The sequence below is a fragment of the Pseudorca crassidens genome, chromosome 14, assembly GCF_039906515.1.
Source record: "Pseudorca crassidens isolate mPseCra1 chromosome 14, mPseCra1.hap1, whole genome shotgun sequence".
In the NCBI taxonomy this organism is placed as follows: domain Eukaryota; kingdom Metazoa; phylum Chordata; class Mammalia; order Artiodactyla; family Delphinidae; genus Pseudorca; species Pseudorca crassidens.
This window is the reverse complement of record NC_090309.1, coordinates 26,231,974-26,249,639: the sequence shown is the minus strand read 5'-3', so window position 1 is coordinate 26,249,639 and position 17,666 is coordinate 26,231,974. Positions and strand designations below refer to the sequence as shown.

Below are 17,666 nucleotides of genomic sequence, written 5' to 3'. Positions count from 1 at the left end.
GTTGCAAAAAGTTAAACAAGTTTTATGGAAAATTTTCTTGATTGGTAATAAATTCTGGGATTAAATCTAAGAATACAGATCTGGATTAAGTTGTATTTTCCTTTAACTGGCTATACCAAACATCTCTCCTTTACCTAAAATCAATCTAATATTTAGTACTGGTGTCAGCTAGTGATAATGCTTTAATCACCTAACAATTTTGAACGCCTTGATGTACACCTTGATACAATCTAATGAGAAATCTTAAATCTTATATTCAATAAAAATCTAGATGTCTTCCATGCTATAAAACTTATCAAATAGATTAATGGTTAAATAAAATGATTATATATATTTTTCCTCTCACTGTAAAAGAACATGAGCAGGCAAATTTTTCATATCCTTTTGTGATTGAATGCGAAGACAATATCAGAGCATTTGGAGCTATAATAAACCCCATAAAAACTTTTTCATTACAGCCAAAGCAATAATGAATATTTCCCCATATCTGGCATCTTATCCTAGTTATAGAGCCCATTTAGGGTTTTTTTGGCTGTGCTGGGAGACTTACAGGATCTTAGTTCCCTGACCAGGGATCGAACCCGGGCCACTGCAGTGAAAGTGCCAAGTCCTAACTAACCACTGGACTGCCAGGGAATTCCCCCATTTAAAAAATAATTTTATTTATTTATTTTTGGCTGCTTTGGGTCTTCGTTGCTGCAGGCGGGCTTTCTCTAGTTGCGGTGAATGGGGGCTACTCCTCATTGCAGTGCTTGGGCTTCTCATTGGTGCGGCTTCTCTTGCTGTGGAGCACGGGCTCTAGGTGTGCGGGCTTCAGTAGTTGTGGCACACGGGCTTAGTTGCTCCGCGGCATGTGGGATCTTCCCAGACCAGGGCTCGAACCCGTGTCCCCTGCATTGGCAGGCGGATTCTTAACCACTGCACCACCAGGGAAGCCCCCGCCATTTGTTTTTATAAGATGCATAAATTAATACGGAAATACAGTCTACAGCTTGGAAGTTACAACATTTGTGCCGAAAACTGCAGCAGGGGACTTCACTGGTGGCGCAGTGGTTAAGACTCCGCGTCATGATCTGTCAGTGGCCCTTTCCCTTAATGCCTTCAGAAGGCTTTCCTTTCTTGAATTAAGCTAAATTGTAGTCACCCAATCTTTTGCAGCTAGTTTCCCCTTTGAATATCTTTTTACAAGCTCATTCGCGCGGTAAGTTTGTAAAACAATGAAGACTAAAGAACCATGATGTTAATTCATTTGTTTACAATGGAAAATATTTCTGGCTTGAGAACTGGTGCTGGGCACAACCAAACAGGTTTGAGGTTGGGTATTTTTTTAACGGATGTTTCCATTTGGCAGGAAACAGATTGCATACAGGGGGTGGGGGGCAGGCATTTTGTTTATTTAATAAGAGTATTTTAAATGGCCAGGGAATGTCTACTTTTGTGGAGAGGCTGCCAAAGAGCCATTGCACCTTAACCGACCCCCACACACACACCCCCCCACCCGGCCCAGGCAAATTCATATGTTAAAGTCTTAACCTCTAGTACCTCAGAATGTGATTGAATTTGGAGATAGGTCCTTTAAAGAGGTAATTAAGGTAAAATTAAGTCACATGGATGAAGCCTAATTCAATACAACTGGTCCTTATAAGAAGAGACACAGGACACATTACATAGGACACAGACGTGCACACATGAGGAAAGACCATGATCTACTTCTAGAACATAAATGTCTAGTTTAAGCCACCCAGTTTGTGGCCTTTTGTTGTGGCACCCAGAGCAGACTAATACAACAGGTGAAAGGCTGGAATGGAAAGCCTTTCTGGGGGACCCATGCTCCAAATGCACACCCCATTGCTATCATCTCTTCCAGCTGATCTGGAAGGACATGAGCAAGAGGGGCTTCGAACAGTGTGGGAAAAAGTCACCTATGCGCCCAAGACATGCAACAGAGGAGCAGAAAACAGGCCCCAAGAACAAGGACAGAAGCCTCCCTCTCCCCTGCAAGTTTTAAACTTCAGAAACTAGGTGAGCAAGGAGGCCATAAACCACAACGTGGAAACACAACCAGCTTGAGAAGCTACTGATTTAAGCAAGGATGGAAACTGGCAGAAATGTCTGTGGGAAGTGTCCTTCAGAAAGGTGAGGGTGGACCCTGGGAGGGGTGGGAAAGAGCAGTGAGGATGGCCTGCTGCTGATAATAAAGGATGCAACATTACAGAAAACAGTAATAATGATGAAACATGTCTGGCCTAATAGGATCCTGCCTTTTTAGGGGCCTTGTGGGGAGGCCGTTCCCCCCTCTGAGGCATCGGATCAGTGCCTTCTCAGGCGGACAGGGCCCTAGCAGAGGGTGCAGAGCCTCACCTGCAGGATGGGAGCCAGGAAGACAGAGATCCCTGTCAGGATGAAGACAATGGTGCCGGTCACTCTCTGTTCCCTGGCAGAAAAGAACACATGGTCAGGGTGGATTGGGAGATGCTCCATGACCACTCCAGCCCTCTGTGGGCACTTGAAGGTTGTGTCCAAGGCTCTGGCCTCTGCCTTGCTGCCCCATTCCAGAGAGTAAACCAGTGACGTGAGGACCAGCTGCCTGGCACATGGGAAGAGAGGGAATCCAACTGAGGTGAGGGCATTTGTAGGGGCGTTCAGGAGGTTATCCAGTGCAGTGGCTAACAGGGGGTGCTTGAGCCAGACCAGCTTGGGTTGAATCCTGGCTCTGCCACTTACTAACTGTGTGGCATCAGGCAAGGCCCTAAATGTCTTCAGTATTAGTAGAACATGACTAATGGCATGCACTTCAGGGGTTGTTGTGAGGATGAAGTGGGATATGAAGTGCTCATTATCCCTGCCTTTTGATTATAATAAGATCCCACGCTTGTGAAGCACGACAGATGAGGATTTAAGGGAATGGGGCCTGGCTGCTGGCAGAGCAGGTATCAGGGGCTGGAGGGCAGGTATGTTTTCTGGAGTGCTCAGACCCAGGCACAAGTCCAGGGGAAGCTTGGGGCTCTGGGGCAGATTGCTCAGGCCCAGCCATCTGGGGCTCAGGGGTTGGGGAGGGGACCTTGCCCTGACCATAGGAACCTTGCTCAGGGCTGGCCGGGCAGCCCAGGAATTCCGAGGTAGTGAGGAGAAGCTCTTAGGACAGCCATGTATGAGAATGCCAGGGTCTGATGTGGGCTCACCCCAGAGGTCCGAAGGGGTGGAAGATGCGCTTCCCTGCCTGAAACATTCGCATGAGAGGAGGGGCGAGTGAAGGAACGGAAGTGACAGGCCATGGGCCACAGCCCAGGGGGTGGGAGTGGTCCTGGAAAGGCTTTCTGGAGGAATGGAGATTGAGCAGGACCCGAACCCTGCTTTGGGTTATTTGGGGGACGGCATGGCTAGGGAGTCTTGAAGAGGAGACAAAGAGTCAGGTCAGAAGGGGCTCTGTGGGAACTCTTGAGCAGCCTGTACAGGTGAGAGGTGAGAGCATGTGTAGGGGCTGGGGTGTACTGACTGGAATCTATTAAGAAGAAAGCACCGCTTAAAACTAACTCTTCGTCTCCCTCTTCCCTCCCTTCAGGGATATCACTCCTATCCCTGTGGTTCCTGGGTTGTTAGAGAAGGGGCCCTATTCACCCAAATACCTGGATGGTAAGAAAAACCTGCTTTCTCTCCCCACTACCTCCAATCTGACCCCTCCTGCCCAGGTGGTCCTCGGGCCCTGACCACCACCTACCTGACCCCCAGGAACTGCGGCTGCTCCCCGGGGGCGCTGGTCTCCGTCTCCATCTTGAGGCTGTCGATGTGGGCGATGGAGATGACCGTGGCAGCCACGTACCAGGGGAGCCCCATGAAGGAGCAGAGAGCCATGAGGATGCCCACCCAGAACAGGTCCAGATGGTAGCCAGCAGCCTTCTGCAGGGGCAGTGGGAGGGAGGAAGCTGTCTAGGGAGCCAGTTCCCAACCACCTGTTGGGGTGGGGTGGGGGAGACAGAGCTCTCCCAAGGCAGCCATTGTGTGGAACATGTGTTGAGGGCTCCCCGTGGGCTTCTACACAGCACCCTGAGAGGACTGCCACCCTGAGGTGACCAGGCCTCACCAACCCCAGGGTTTGGTGAACCAGGGAACGGACGCAGGTAAGGGAGGAGAGGGGTGTTCAGGCTTGGAGAGGCCCTGGGTTTGGGTCCTTGGGAAGAAGTTCTCCTACCCAGCAGCCCAGTATCTCTATAGTTCCCTAATGAGGGGTCCCAGGTGGGGCCGGCCTAGACCAAGCCGAGAGTGACCCAGGCTGGGATGGGGGAGAGACTAGTCTGCGTCTCCTCAGACTCAGAGGCAGGGAGGACGGTTGGCGGGGCCAGGAAGGCATGGATGCCCCTCTGCCTTATGGTTCCGGGTCAAAATCCCCTTGTTAGGATCTGTTCAGACTCCCAAGTTCACTGTCAGGAGACAGAGCGGGAGGGTCACTTTGGGAGAAGCAAGGAGCCGTGCCCAGTGGCCCATCCTGGGCTTGGTCCTGGTCCCTGGAGCCTCTCCGCTGGCCCTTCTGGCCTTACCCACATCTGGAGGTCACATTCTCCCCACCCCCGGAACTCCAGTCTTCTGCCCTCATATTTTGCTTCACAAATGGCCCAACATTTTGAAAGAAGCACCTCCTCCCTCCTTCATTCCTTCTGACTCTGTGGGAAGAAAGAGATTGTGCCCCTCCTCCTAGCACCAGCCTTACCCTCAGCTTGTTCTCCTTCCGGTTGACTATGACGGCCGTGATCTGCTGGTCCATGAAGATCAGGATGGTCACCAGCAGGGCGGGCAGGATGCTTACCAGGTACACCCACCATGGGTTCTTCCCAAAGGGGGCCACAAACCAGCCTCGATCAGGCCGCGTGGGCTGAGCAGAGCAAAGGAGAAGGCCCTTTTCTCTCTCCCTTGTCCCGGTGCACTTGTTGTCTAGCCCGCTCTCCCAGACTTCCCGCTATTCCCACACCTGGGGTACTTTTCAAGTGCAATCTTATCCCTTAAAGACATTAGGCACCTGCAACTTTAGAGAGACCCCGGAGGCACAGACCTGGGAAGGGCAGTGGTGTCTACAGAACAAAGGAGATGATTTGCTGCAGCCGCCATGGGCTTGTCTGGGAAACAGGGAGGTGCAGAGTCAGGGGGCATTGGTAGAGAGCTCGTGGTCACTAATTGCAAAAGATGTTAACAAGAAATGGCAATGAGGCCCAACAGCAAGAAAAAAGAAAATGATGGGCCCTGTGCCTGATGCTTTCTGCCTCTTCTCTGAGTCATCTGTCTGGGGGAGGTTATAGAATTGTCTGTAAAACACCGAACATTAATTTAGACTTGCATATTAAGAGTAAAGGATTATCTGTGCAGGAGCTGGGCTGAAGTTTACCTTTTGTTTACTTCAGAGAAAGCAGTACTTTACATTTCAAGGCCAACATGAGTTTTATGAGATGTTTAAGCTGAAATAATATTGCGAAGGTCAAGCCCTCAAAGGCAGGGAGGGTCAGTTCTAGAACCTGTACCTCCCAGTCCAGTTTAGACGGGTCGAGCTCCTTGTGAGGGAGCAGGGCTCACGCGGAGCTACAAGCAAATAGCACCAACTCTAGACTAATGGGAAATTCTGAAGCAGTGGTTCCCAAACTTAAGCAGGCCCCAGAATCTCCTGGAGGGCTTGTTAAATTCAAAGCCCTGAACCCCACCCCCAGACTTTCTGATTCCATGGGTTTCGAGTAGAGCTGATAATTTGCATTTCTAACAAGTTCCCAGATGAGGGCGAGATGCTGGTCTGGGGACCACACTTTGAGGATCACTGTTTTGTTTTTTTTGTTTGTTTGTTTTTGGCCTCACCGCATGGCTTGCGGGATCTCAGTTCCCCGACCAGGGAATGAACCATGGCAGTGAACGCCCAGAATCCTAACCGCTAGACCACCAGGGAACTCCCGAGGATCACTGTTTTAAAGGATCATTTTCAGAAGATGGCCCAACTTGTAGACTGCCATGAGCGAGGGAATTGTAAACCTGTAAGTGGAAATCAAGGGGCTTCAGCTGGGCTGGAGAGTAGATTCCAGCACCTTCCCCATCCTGTGGCTACACAGCAGGAGTTCATCGTGGATATATGTGGTTTGAGGAAACCACTCTCTCAAAGGACCGCCCCTAGCAGGCCGTGTGGGAAGGGTGGAGCATACAGAGAACCCACGTGGTTACGTGGCTGAGCACATAAAAATTTGATCAGCATAGAGGGGAAAGGATCTGCAACTGGTGGGCAGGAGGAGAGAATGCACAGAGCAGGGGTCCTGGGCAAACCTTGATGACGCTGGGCACGAGCAGCTTGGGGGTTGCCAGGCCAAAACAGGCATCAATTCCACAGAATAGCAGGATGGAGAAAATGATGGAAAAGTCAGCTACTAGGGCCCGAACCTGCAGAAAAGAGATGAGCAAGTCAGAGAAGCTCCTGCCCACTCCAGGCAGACCCCATCCTCCAGTAGTGAAGAGGAGAGCTGCTGAGAGCTTGAGCTCCAGAGTCAGAAGACCCATCTTCAGCTATCTCAGAGAGTGCCAGTCACTCTCTAAGTTGGATGAACCTGGTGACACTCCCACCCATCACTTTTCATTTCCAATACTTGGTTTTCCAAGTCCTTTGTGTTTTTACCAAACTGATGGCTCTGAAATGGTACGATCTCATTCTTCTCTGCAACACTAAATTCCAGGTAGCAACATGGCACTTTGTAAGTATTAATTTGAGGGGAAAAAAAAGGTGGTGATAAAAGAATATGACACTAACATGAATTTTATTTCATCCTTCAGGCAATAGATATTCTCAGATGCAGTCACTGCTCTGGAATTTTTATATAAAAGGCAACTTAGGGATATGATCTGGTTGGAAGTTGGAAGGAAGGGAGGGAATTTGTCTTGAGGATGCATTCGTGTTGCAAGTACACTATTTTTTGCTCAGTTTGTATTTTGTAAATCTTCCCCAAAAGTCTTTTATTTAGTCTTTACAAAATATTGGCAAAAATTCAATTATTCATATCAAAGATATTTTTCATCATCATCACTATTATTATTGGTAGTAGTTGTAGTAGAAAATTTATTTAAGATGGCTTTAGAAGAGTGTGCATGTGGTTTCTGTTAGAAGAGCATTGCTAAAAATCTTCCCAGTGCCCCTCCTCACTTCATAACTGTTGCTTACATATGCAAGTGCTGTTTTGATTAATAAATTCTTTATTCTAGCCACAAAACAGTTAGAAAATGAAATTAAAATAGCAGTTAGCATTTACAATAGGTAAAAAATAAAAAATCAAGTACCTAGGAATAAATCTAATCAAAAATGTGCAAGACCTCGGGCTTCCCTGGTGGCGCAGTGGTTGAGAGTCCGCCTGCCGATGCAGGGGACACGGGTTCGTGCCCCGGTCTGGGAGGATCCCACATGCCGCGAAGCGGCTGGGCGCGTGAGCCATGGCCGCTGAGCCTGCGCGTCCGGAGCCTGTGCTCTGCGGCGGGAGAGGCCACAACGGTGAGAGGCCCGCGTACCGCAAAAAAAATAAAAAAATAAAAAATGTGCAAGACCTCAAGATCAAAACCTACAAAATATTATGGAGAGAGAGGAAAAAAAGACCTTAATAGGGACTTCCCTGGTGGCACAGTGTTTAAGAACTCGCCTGCCAATGCAGGGGACACGGGTTCAAGCCCTGCTTCAGGAAGATCCCACATGGCTGTGGAGCAACTAAGCCCGTGCACCACAATTACTGAGCCTGCGCTCTAGAGCCCATGAGCCACAACTATTGAGCCCGTGCACCACAAATACTGAAGCCCGCGCACCTAGAGCCCATGCTCTGCAACAAGAGAAGCCACCGCAATGAGAAGCCCTCGCACCGCAAAGAAGAGTAGCTCCCACTCGCCACAACTAGAGAAAGCCGTGTGCAGCAACGAAGATGCAACGCAGCCGAAGATAAATAAATAAAATAAATAAATAAAAGACCTTAATAAATGCAAGGTATACCATATTCAAGGATTAGAAGACTCAGAATTTGAGAGGTGTAAATTCTCCCCAAATTGACATTTAGAGTCAATATAATTCTATCAATATTCCAATAAGTTTTTATTTTGGTGAAATTTAAGATTCTAAAATTTATGTGGAAATACAAAGGGCCAAGGCATTATTGAAAAAGAAGGACAAAGAGGGAAAGTTTGGTCTGTAAGATATACAGACTTATTATTAGTTTTAGAAATGAAGACTGTGATATTGGCATACGAATAAATCAGTGAAACAGAGTAAAGAACCTTGAAACAGATCCCATCACATGTGAACATTTGATATATGGCAAGGGAAGCACTGCAGAGTAGTGGGAAAAGGATGGTCTTTAAAAAAAAAAAAAATAGTGCTGGCAGGGAGATCAGCTCAGTGCTTTGTGAGGACCTAGATGGTAGGATAGGGAGGGTGGGTGGGAGGCTCAAGAGGGAGGGGATATATGTATGCATATAGCTGATTCACTTTGTTGTACAGCAGAAACTAACACAACATTGTAAAGCAATTATACTCCAATAAAGATGTAAAAAAGAAAAGAAGTATAAACATAATGTACACATGAAACTTATATAATGTTATAAACAAATGTTACCTAAGTAAATAAAATTTCCTCTTTAGTTTGTAAAAATAAAATAAAATTTTAAAGTGCTAGAACAATTGGCTATCTAAATAAAAAACAAACACTTTCTCACACTATATGTTAAAAGCAATTCTGGTAGATTATAGATTTAACATGAAAGGAAAAACAATGAAGCTTTTAGAAGATACCATAGGAGAATATCTTCTATCCAATATTTTCCTTGAGGAAAAATTGGATATATTTGATTACAGTGAAGCTAAGAATTTCTATTAATCAAAAGATACCATTAAGAAAGTAAAAAGGTCAGTCATAGAGCAGAAGATATTTGCAACACATATGATCACAAAAATGTTTCTATCCAGAATATATAAAGAGTTGCAAATTGGAAAGAAAAAGACAGACAACCCAGATGAAAATGTGCAAGAGATTTAAACAGGCTCTTAAAAGAAGAAAGTCAATGGTCGTCTAGTCTGTCATACAGAGTGAAGTAAGTCAGAAAGAGAAAAACAAATACTGTATGCTAACACATATATATGGAATATTAAAAAAAAAGAAATGGTCATGAAAAACCTAGGGGCAGGACAGGAATAAAGATGCAGACCTACTAGAGAATGGACTTGAGGACACGAGGAGGGGGAAGGGTAAGCTGGAACAAAGTGAGAGAGTGGCATGGACATATATACACTACCAAATGTAAAATTGATAGCTAATGGGAAGCAGCTGCATAGCACAGGGAGATCAGCTCTGTGCTTTGTGACCACCTAGAGGGGTGTGATAGGGAGGGTGGGAGGGAGGGAGACACAAGAGGGAAGAGATATGGGGACATATGTATATGTATAGCTGATTCACTTTGTTATAAAGCAGAAATTAACACACCATTGTAAAGCAATTATACTCCAATAAAGATCTTAAAAAAGATAACAGTGACTTCTTTATAAGTCACTTCTTTTAAAATTACAACTCAGTATAAAAAGAAAAAAGAAAGTCAATGGTCATATGTCCATTAAACACATGATAAGATTTTCAACTTCATTAGTCATTGGGGAAATAAAAGGAAAAAACCCACAATATACTACTAGGCTAAAGATAAAAGTCTGACAATATCAAGTGTTATCATGGGGCTTGACAACAAGGGAACCCAGTTCTCTCTGATCCAAAGTCTGTGCTCTTAACTTGAAAAAACCTCAGTGAGCAAGTGCTGATGTGGTGTCCATTCCAACAGTTGGACCAGAACCCTCTCAGGGACTCAGTGGTGGCTTCCATGTGAACTGTCTGACTGTAGGGTGAAGTTACCTTGGTAGGGAAATACCGGCTGAATTTGAACTTCTTCAGGGTCAGGGTCATGGAGTATGTCCCGAAGAAAAGGATGAAGGACATGAGTGCCAAGTCTGGGATGAACTGGCAGGAATTCCCAAGTAGGCGCCCACCATAGTTCAAACACTCCTTTTTGCTCAGCAGGGACCAGTCCAACGCTGTGAGGTTAAGGGGGTTGTACTTGTAGACCAAGACAGGAGAGAAACAGTCAGGGCCTTCCTGGGAGGTCAGCTGTTTCCTCCCCACTGCAGTTTCCAGACAGCCCACGCACCCCTCCCACCCTCCAAGGGGCCCCAGCCCTCCTGCCCCATGATAGTGCCCAGCAACAGAGTGATGGTCCTGGGAACAGGCTGTTTCAAGGAATGACAAGCAGGAGGTTCCCTGGGAAGGTTAGGAGCTGACGTGTGCTTCTTCATTGTGTTCTAGGATGTACTGCTTTGTGAGTGAGGAGGAAAAGTGCAGGACTGGCTCCCATCTCAGTCAATCAACCATGGGTCCTGTCCACAACTCCTTCCTGGAGTGTCTCACATTTATCCTCCCCTTTCCTTCTTCTATGCACACACTTTTTGTGTGCACAGAAGAAGGAAAGGGGCTCACACCCCACCCTTGTCAGACCTCTCTTGGGTTAATCACTTCAGTCACTTGACCTTTGGTGTCCCAGATGCCTAAAATCCAGGGCACACAAAACAATTATATATATATTATATATATATATATATATATATATATATATATATATAACACATTCCTATATATATTCTTATTTATGTTCCTAAGTATGTATAGGTACATATATTTATATATCTATATTCACACATGTATATTAATATATATGTTTCTAAGTGTAATAGAAGGAGAGTAATGTATAATAAAATTTAATTTATATTTTGAAAAATAAATGTGCAAATATTCAGGAACCTACATAATGAAGTAAACAGATGTTTGCAACTAGCCATAATGTATGTTTGTATTAAGAGAAGTGTGGTAGTTTGATATAATAACAGTCCCCAGTGGATCATGGCTCCCTGTGTCCACACTCCTCTGTGATGTGACATCAACCATCCTCCCATCAAAAGATGATTCCCCTTTGAATCTTAGCTGGCCCTGGGCCTGCTTAGATCAATAGACCAATAGAATGGGGATCAACAGACCAAGACAATGCGAATGCCCCCCGCAATGTAGCCGTGCCTCTACTGCCCCACTGGTCTGGCCCAACATCTCTGTCTTGACTTATTTCTCCTGATTTCCCTGTGTGATGCCCCACCCTCACTCTGTCTCAGCAGGACTGGTCCACCCACTGTCCTCAGGACAGATTTTGTGCTTTTCCTCTTGTGCCCTTCTGTCTATGCTGGTCCCTAGGCTTGGAATGTGCTATTCTCTATGGAACCAACTTTCCCAACCTTCAAGACCAGATCGCGTTCTACTTTCTCCATGAGGCTTTCTTCTCTAGTTTGCAGAGTGCGTCCTGCCTCCACTGCTGGAAGGATGCATTTGACCTATATTTGACGCACGGCACGCTCTACTTGTGCTGCCCGTTACTTTTTCAGGTTAATCTCCACATGCATATTACAAGCAGGTTGGAGGGCAAGGACCACATTTGTTTCTTAGATGTTTTTCGAACCATCACATCGCCCGCACACAGCGCCTTACACATAGTAAGTATTCATACATAGGCACTGACTGATTCCATTTTTCCTCCCTCAAAATCAGATATTTGAGAAAATCTTAGGTTAAATTGCCACTGAGCAGTCAGCTGCCTGTGCAGGGGTAAGTTAAGAGGCAAGCTTAGGGACACTAAAAGTCCGAAATTCTCCTCCCAGTACCTACCAGGTGCTACCCTTCACCTGGTTTTCTACTTCCCACCGTTAGTGCCACTTAGGCTAGGTGTCTTCTCCTGACGGCCGCTGCTCATCATTATTGGGAAAGGCAGACCAGACCAGGGGCCCTCAGAGACACGTGAGTGCAAAGGACAGATCAGATTCAGAGAGGGGGGAGCAATAATAAGCTTTCTGGGGCTGCAGGGTAGCATTGTTGGTTAGGAACTGGGAGTCCTCGGTACAAAGGCAGGGAAGAAGGCAGAAAGATGGGCGGGAAAGTTTACAGCCTTGCACAGCCCTACTTACCATTCCTCACCTCAACCCCACCCCCCCCACCCCCCCGCCCCCCCGCGTCGTGTGTGTGTGTGTGTGTGTGTGTGTGTGTGTGTGTGTGTGTGTGTGTGTGAGGGAGGGAGGAGGGGGAGGCTTGGCACAAGGATTTAAAAAAATGAGACAAAATAGGATTTTGACAGTATATACTTAAAAATATTCATTTTCACAGCTCTGCGGGTGACCCTGGTGTGGGTATGCAGCAGGGTTAATCTCTGCAAGTCTGGTCTAAGTTTCCCAAATCTTCTCAATCTCCCCACAAACAGAAGCCCTTGCATGTTTGACATGAAGAAAGGACTTACCAGAGAAGTGTTGGTGTTGGGTGGCGACGTGGCTGAAGCATTGAATGCGGTTGTGTTCGCTGTGGATGAGCACAGGACATGGGGAAGGGTCAGCACCGGCTGAGTGGGGATCCTGCACCCCACCCCGGGCCCCACTCTTTCCCATTTCCTTCCAGCTCCTTAGAGACAAGGACTGGCTTTCATTGTGAGGGCAGCTGCACCCTTCACTCTCCTCACTTTGCTCAGGGAGGGCAAGGGTGGTGGGAGGGAGCCTGGGCCACAGCTCCGACAGTCTGGCTGGGCCAGGTTAGGACAGCTCCTGTCTGACATGGAAGGGCTGGCTTTAAAACCTGCTGCCAAGACGAGATGCTAACACAAGTGGGTAAATAATGTGCCTTGTGAATCCCTGCCACCCGCCTGACAAATGTCTGTGCTCTTAGACTTAATTCACATTTTCAAAGAACTTAAGTCTTTGCCACGCACTGTGCCAAACCCTTACGTACGTCATCTTGCTAAGTTCCTAAATCCCCAAGAAATTTCCACATTTTAAAGATGAGGTAACTGAGGCCCAGAGAGACTAAGTAACCTGCCCATTGCCCAAGGTCACGCAACTCACTCTTGGGGGAGCCGTTACCCATCCCAGGCAGGCTGGCCCAGAGCCTACACACCTCCCAGCTCTACACGACGAGCTTCCTTCCCTGCCCTGCTCCCCTCCACATACACTTCCTTTCTCTCCTGCCCTGTCCCTATGTTTTTTGTTTTTTTTTTTTTCAGGTCAGCTGGGCCTGTAAGAACTTGTTGGGTATCTTCCCTAATCTGCCCATTAAATGCTAGCTGAGGAAAATTAAACCTGGGCCCAGGACTTGAAGGAGAATCAGGACCTCAGAGGTGCTGCTCTCAGCTGTTCACTCTGCATCCCTTGTCCACAATCCCCTGCCCCAGCCTCAGTGTCCCTAAGTGGAGCAGAGGAGGGTTCCCTTCAGGGGCCATGTGATGAGTTGAGAGGAACTGTAATCCCCTGCTTGAGGGATGCAGCCATTTATTAAAAAGGCAGCTTTGGAGGTCACCCTCTCTCTTGCTCCTGCACTGCATGCATAGAGGAGAAGGGCCAGGTTCTCCTCGCCTTCATCCTCCAAGTGAAGACTGACTAAGCAGTTCCTCTGCAGCTGATTTAAGGAGGGAGGGAGGAGGCTCAGCCAGTTTGCTAGCAATAATCTAAATGCATCGCAAACCCCATTTAACTCCTGCTAGGAACCCAGAGGGAATAAGAGGTTATTCCTGAAGCTTCCTTCAACCTCTAACAAACTGTCATGGGGTGGATGTGATCACAGGGCCCTTCTATGTTGCCTACTTCTGGGGCAGTTGGGGCTGGGAGTGGCTAAGGAATTCAGTCTTGACCTAGGGCAGAATATTCTGAGAAGTTCTACAAACCCAGAGTTTTGTTACAACTATTCTAAAGAACGCTTCACTTAAGAGAAATCAGGGACATCTGCTGCCTTTCCTCACACTACTGACCAAAAGAACACGATGCACAGTTAACAATGGAGCAGGGAAGGCGAGCAGGAAGGCTGACTCAGGGGTCCCCTCACAAATGCTACAGGACCCCCAGCTAACACTCAAGCCTGGTGAGTGTAGACGCGCTTCCATTGCCCAAGGTTGTCAGATCAGACATTCTTTTGATGTCTTCTGCTTAGGCTTTGCCATTCTTTTATATCGAGAACTTTGTGAGGTTTATCTGAAAGCCACTTTGAGATGAAGAAGGAAGAATCATAACATGGAAAATCCTAGAAAGGGTCCAAGTATCAAATATTTTTAAATTCTAGTGTTTACAAAGTGGTACTCACTTGGGATTGAAAGCAGCCAAGTCAGTGTGTGCAGCATCAATAAATAGAATACAAATCAGTTACAATGGAAACAAGATTAGATTAAGAAGCGTTCCCGAAACAAGCTCTGACTGATAAAGAGTGACAAAGAGTGATAGTGTGCCACCGTCAAACTGGGTTTTGCAGTAGCACTAGGATTAGGGGACAGTTCGTAAAGGAGTGGCCCATGGACTGGGAAAGAAACCCTCCTAGTTAGCTCCCCCCTCTCCAGTGTCCTAAACATCTAGAATTTTCCCTTTCATATTCTCCTAATCAAAACTAACTTGTCCTGTTTCCAGTTCCTTTACTCTCCACGAAGAAACTGAAAACCTAATCTCACTATGGCTAGTTGCTAATAATGACTCAGTTTAATAGAGCAGTAGTTCTCAAACTTAAGCATACGTGAGAATCACCCAGAAGGCTTGTTAATATACAGCTGTCTCTACCCCAGAGTTTCTGATTCAGCAGGTCTGGGGGGGGGGTGCCTGAGAATTTGCATTTCTAACAAGTTCCCAGATAGTTCTGATGCTGCTTCCAGGGACCAACTTTGAGAATCATGGCAATAGCATGACCCAAAGGAATGAGGTGACATTAGGCACCTGGGCAAGGCCAGAGGGGACACTATTTGGAGGTAGGTGGATCCTATCATAGTTCTCAAATCCTACCTGATGTGCCCTGTTCCTAGGGAACCCCTATGTTTGGTTTCTCCTGTGGACAGATGATTCCCAGAATGGCCGAAGTTCCACATATGACCCTAGAATTTGGACCATTTCTGAAAGAAATTAAGGATGTGTACTTCCAAAAGCCATGTTTGTGGGAACGTTTGTGTTCAGTGCAATGGGTCTGTAGTCCAGAGGGTGTGAGCAGAAAACAAAAGTGCCCTGATGGGGCTTAGTCCACAGAGGTGGGATTTGCTCTACAGTGTGATGACAAGAGCCTGCAGGGAGGATCTCCTCACTCCCCTGGGCAAGCAACATGCCCTGGCTCAGGACAACAGACAGCTTCACCTACTGCTGGGTTTTAATGAAATAACTGAAAATGAATTATAGAAAAAAGAAGAAGAGAAAAAAATTGTCTCGATATCTTTACAAATTCAGAGCAGTGACAGAGGGTGAGAGGGTACAACCAAAACTATGTTACCTGATGTCAGAACAACTTTATCCTTACAAGGCCTAGTCTAAAGTAGAGTGCACAATAATTGTGCAACAAATATTTTTGGTTGACTTATCAATATTTTTTATCAGTTGTATGCATTAAGGTGCTGAACAACACGGTAACTACTTATGTGAAATGCCAACTGAATCTGAGTATAGATATGAAAACCTCACAAGCGTTCCATGAGACTGGAAGGGCCAGCATTGATATCCTCTAGGGAAACTGACATTTGGTGTGACCTTGGGTGTCTCTGGACCTCAGTTTTCTCTGTGGGTCCAGCCTGGTGGTGCTAAGAGGTATGTGGATGGCTCTCTAGCCTCTGCTCTATAGCATCCTGGGCACTCTGAGCACGTCCCACTGAAAGCTCTTAGGGGCATGATTCTGACTGCAAAAGAGGCCAGTGGTTCAGCTATGGAAAGTCCTAACTTTACAGATGACACTTTTTTGGTCAGAAAGGGACTTCACAGGAATGAGTTGACCATTTGGTTGATTCAGCCTCCCACCCAGCATAGGGATCCTTTTTACGATACCTCTGGCAGATGGATATCCAGGTAGTGTCCAAGAAGCTTGCTACCACCCGAGGGGGCCAATACCTCTCAGTGTGGTGGCTTCCACCACTGTTAAGATATACCTTGAATTCAGCCAGCACTTGGCTCCTGGAGATTTTGTTCTTCAGCCCTCATTCTTCATCTTATAGTTACACAGGGTGAATCTGGCCCCTCTGTGTCATGACAGACTTTCTCTCATACCTCTCTAAAAGCCTGGATAACCCCAGGTTCTCAAACCATTCTTTAATGCCTGGATAACCCCAGGTTCTCGAACCATTCTTTAATGACATAGTTGCTTGGATAAAGCCTGGATAACCCCAGGTTATCTAAAAGCCTGGATAACCCCAGGTTCTCGAACCATTCTTTAATGACATAGTTGCCAGGTCCTCCTCCACCCTGACTAGTCCTCCACCCTGGACATGTCCCCATCTGTAGGGATGTTCATCCCTCTGGTGTGAACACACTGGCAGTGATGTGTCAGGGAGAACTCATGGCGTCATGTGCTCATGGAGCTGGGAGGGACTTCAGGCTCCATCAGGTCTACCTCTGGCCTAGAGCAGGCCTCTGGCCCGAGTAGCATTTCTGACTGGTGTGGCCTCCACATTACTCCACACTGAGGCCAAGCATGCCTTCTTCCCTTCCTGGGGTATCGCTATCACTGCTTCCTCCTGACTACGACCCTGGGCTCTGGTATTGTGATCCTCATTAGAGTTCCTGTCCCCTTGATTTCCTTCCAAAAACTGGTTTAAGACCCTGTATTTGCTCCTTTGGGACAGAAAGTCCTTGGATGAACAGCCCCTCCCAAGCAGGCTCTTGCTCCTGCCTTTGAGTAGACAACGGGGTGGAGGGGAGAGGCAGAGGGGGAGTGGGTGTTAGAGGGGAGTGGGGAGTGGGTGGGGGCCTAGGGCACCTCTGGGTTTACCGGTCACCTGTGTCAGGGGCGACGCACTCGCATTTGTAGATGGTGATAGAGTCAGGCTTGAAGTTCATGTTGATGGGGTAGTACTTGAAGGCACCAATCATCTTCTTAATGGCATCATAGATGAAGATGAAACTGATGAGGGTGGAGAAGCCCTCCTCAGTGAAGCGGGTGATATACTTGATGATAAAGCTGGCATCTGTGGCCACCAGGATAAGGCACTGGACAGCTGAGTGTAGGCCAATCCAGAGGCGGAACTCCATGTAGTCCAGGCCATTGCCTCTGGAAAGCAGAGGGAATCGAAGGGCCTCCAGCCCAAGGCTCTTGGCTGTGCTCGGCTCCCCAGACCCACCCTGGGTGCCTCATCTGCCCCTCCTGTGGCACAGATGCCCTCCTAGGAAGTACAAGAGGATTGGGGATGGGGACAGTTCCCGGGTGGGGTTGTCTGGTCTTTGAGAATTCTGGGAAAGGCTCCCATGGGATGGCAGAAAGGTGCTCGCACACTTCGGTTCTTACACATTTGGTAACAAACACCAGAGTGAATGAAAAACAGGGAAATTTCAGAATGACACAGCTGGAGCAGACCTTAGAAATGTTGTAGGTGAGGCAACTGAGCCCAGAGCTGCATGAGTCAGGGTATAGCCTTCTGACCTCCAGCTTGAAACTTTTTATACACTCACTGCATTGACTTTCAAGTCATAATTGCTCATGAGCAGAGCAGTGTGAATTCTCTCCTCTTGTCTTGCCTGGATTTCTCCCCATGGGCTGTGCTAATAAGCACTAAGGTGGCTTAAAGGCAGATATCGGAGGGAGTCAGGAGGGACCACCTGGCAGTGCCTCCTACAGGTA

General features: G+C 47.2%; 1 protein-coding gene across 4 annotated transcripts in view; it reads right to left on the bottom strand.

The window, feature by feature from the left end:
- Window positions 1-17,666, bottom strand: part of SLC4A5 (solute carrier family 4 member 5) — a 122,101-nt gene that overhangs the window by 16,184 nt on the left and 88,251 nt on the right. For 3 of the 4 annotated variants that reach the window (XM_067704639.1, XM_067704640.1, XM_067704643.1), the window contains 7 exons: window positions 16,828-17,099; window positions 12,355-12,413; window positions 9,885-10,085; window positions 6,289-6,402; window positions 4,706-4,867; window positions 3,719-3,897; window positions 2,362-2,434 (listed from right to left, as the gene is read on the bottom strand). In XM_067704639.1, the coding sequence (XP_067560740.1) occupies window positions 2,362-2,434; window positions 3,719-3,897; window positions 4,706-4,867; window positions 6,289-6,402; window positions 9,885-10,085; window positions 12,355-12,413; window positions 16,828-17,099 (1,060 nt within the window). The remainder of the gene's footprint in view (window positions 1-2,361; window positions 2,435-3,718; window positions 3,898-4,705; window positions 4,868-6,288; window positions 6,403-9,884; window positions 10,086-12,354; window positions 12,414-16,827; window positions 17,100-17,666) is intronic. The other variant, XM_067704641.1, reaches the window with a different exon arrangement.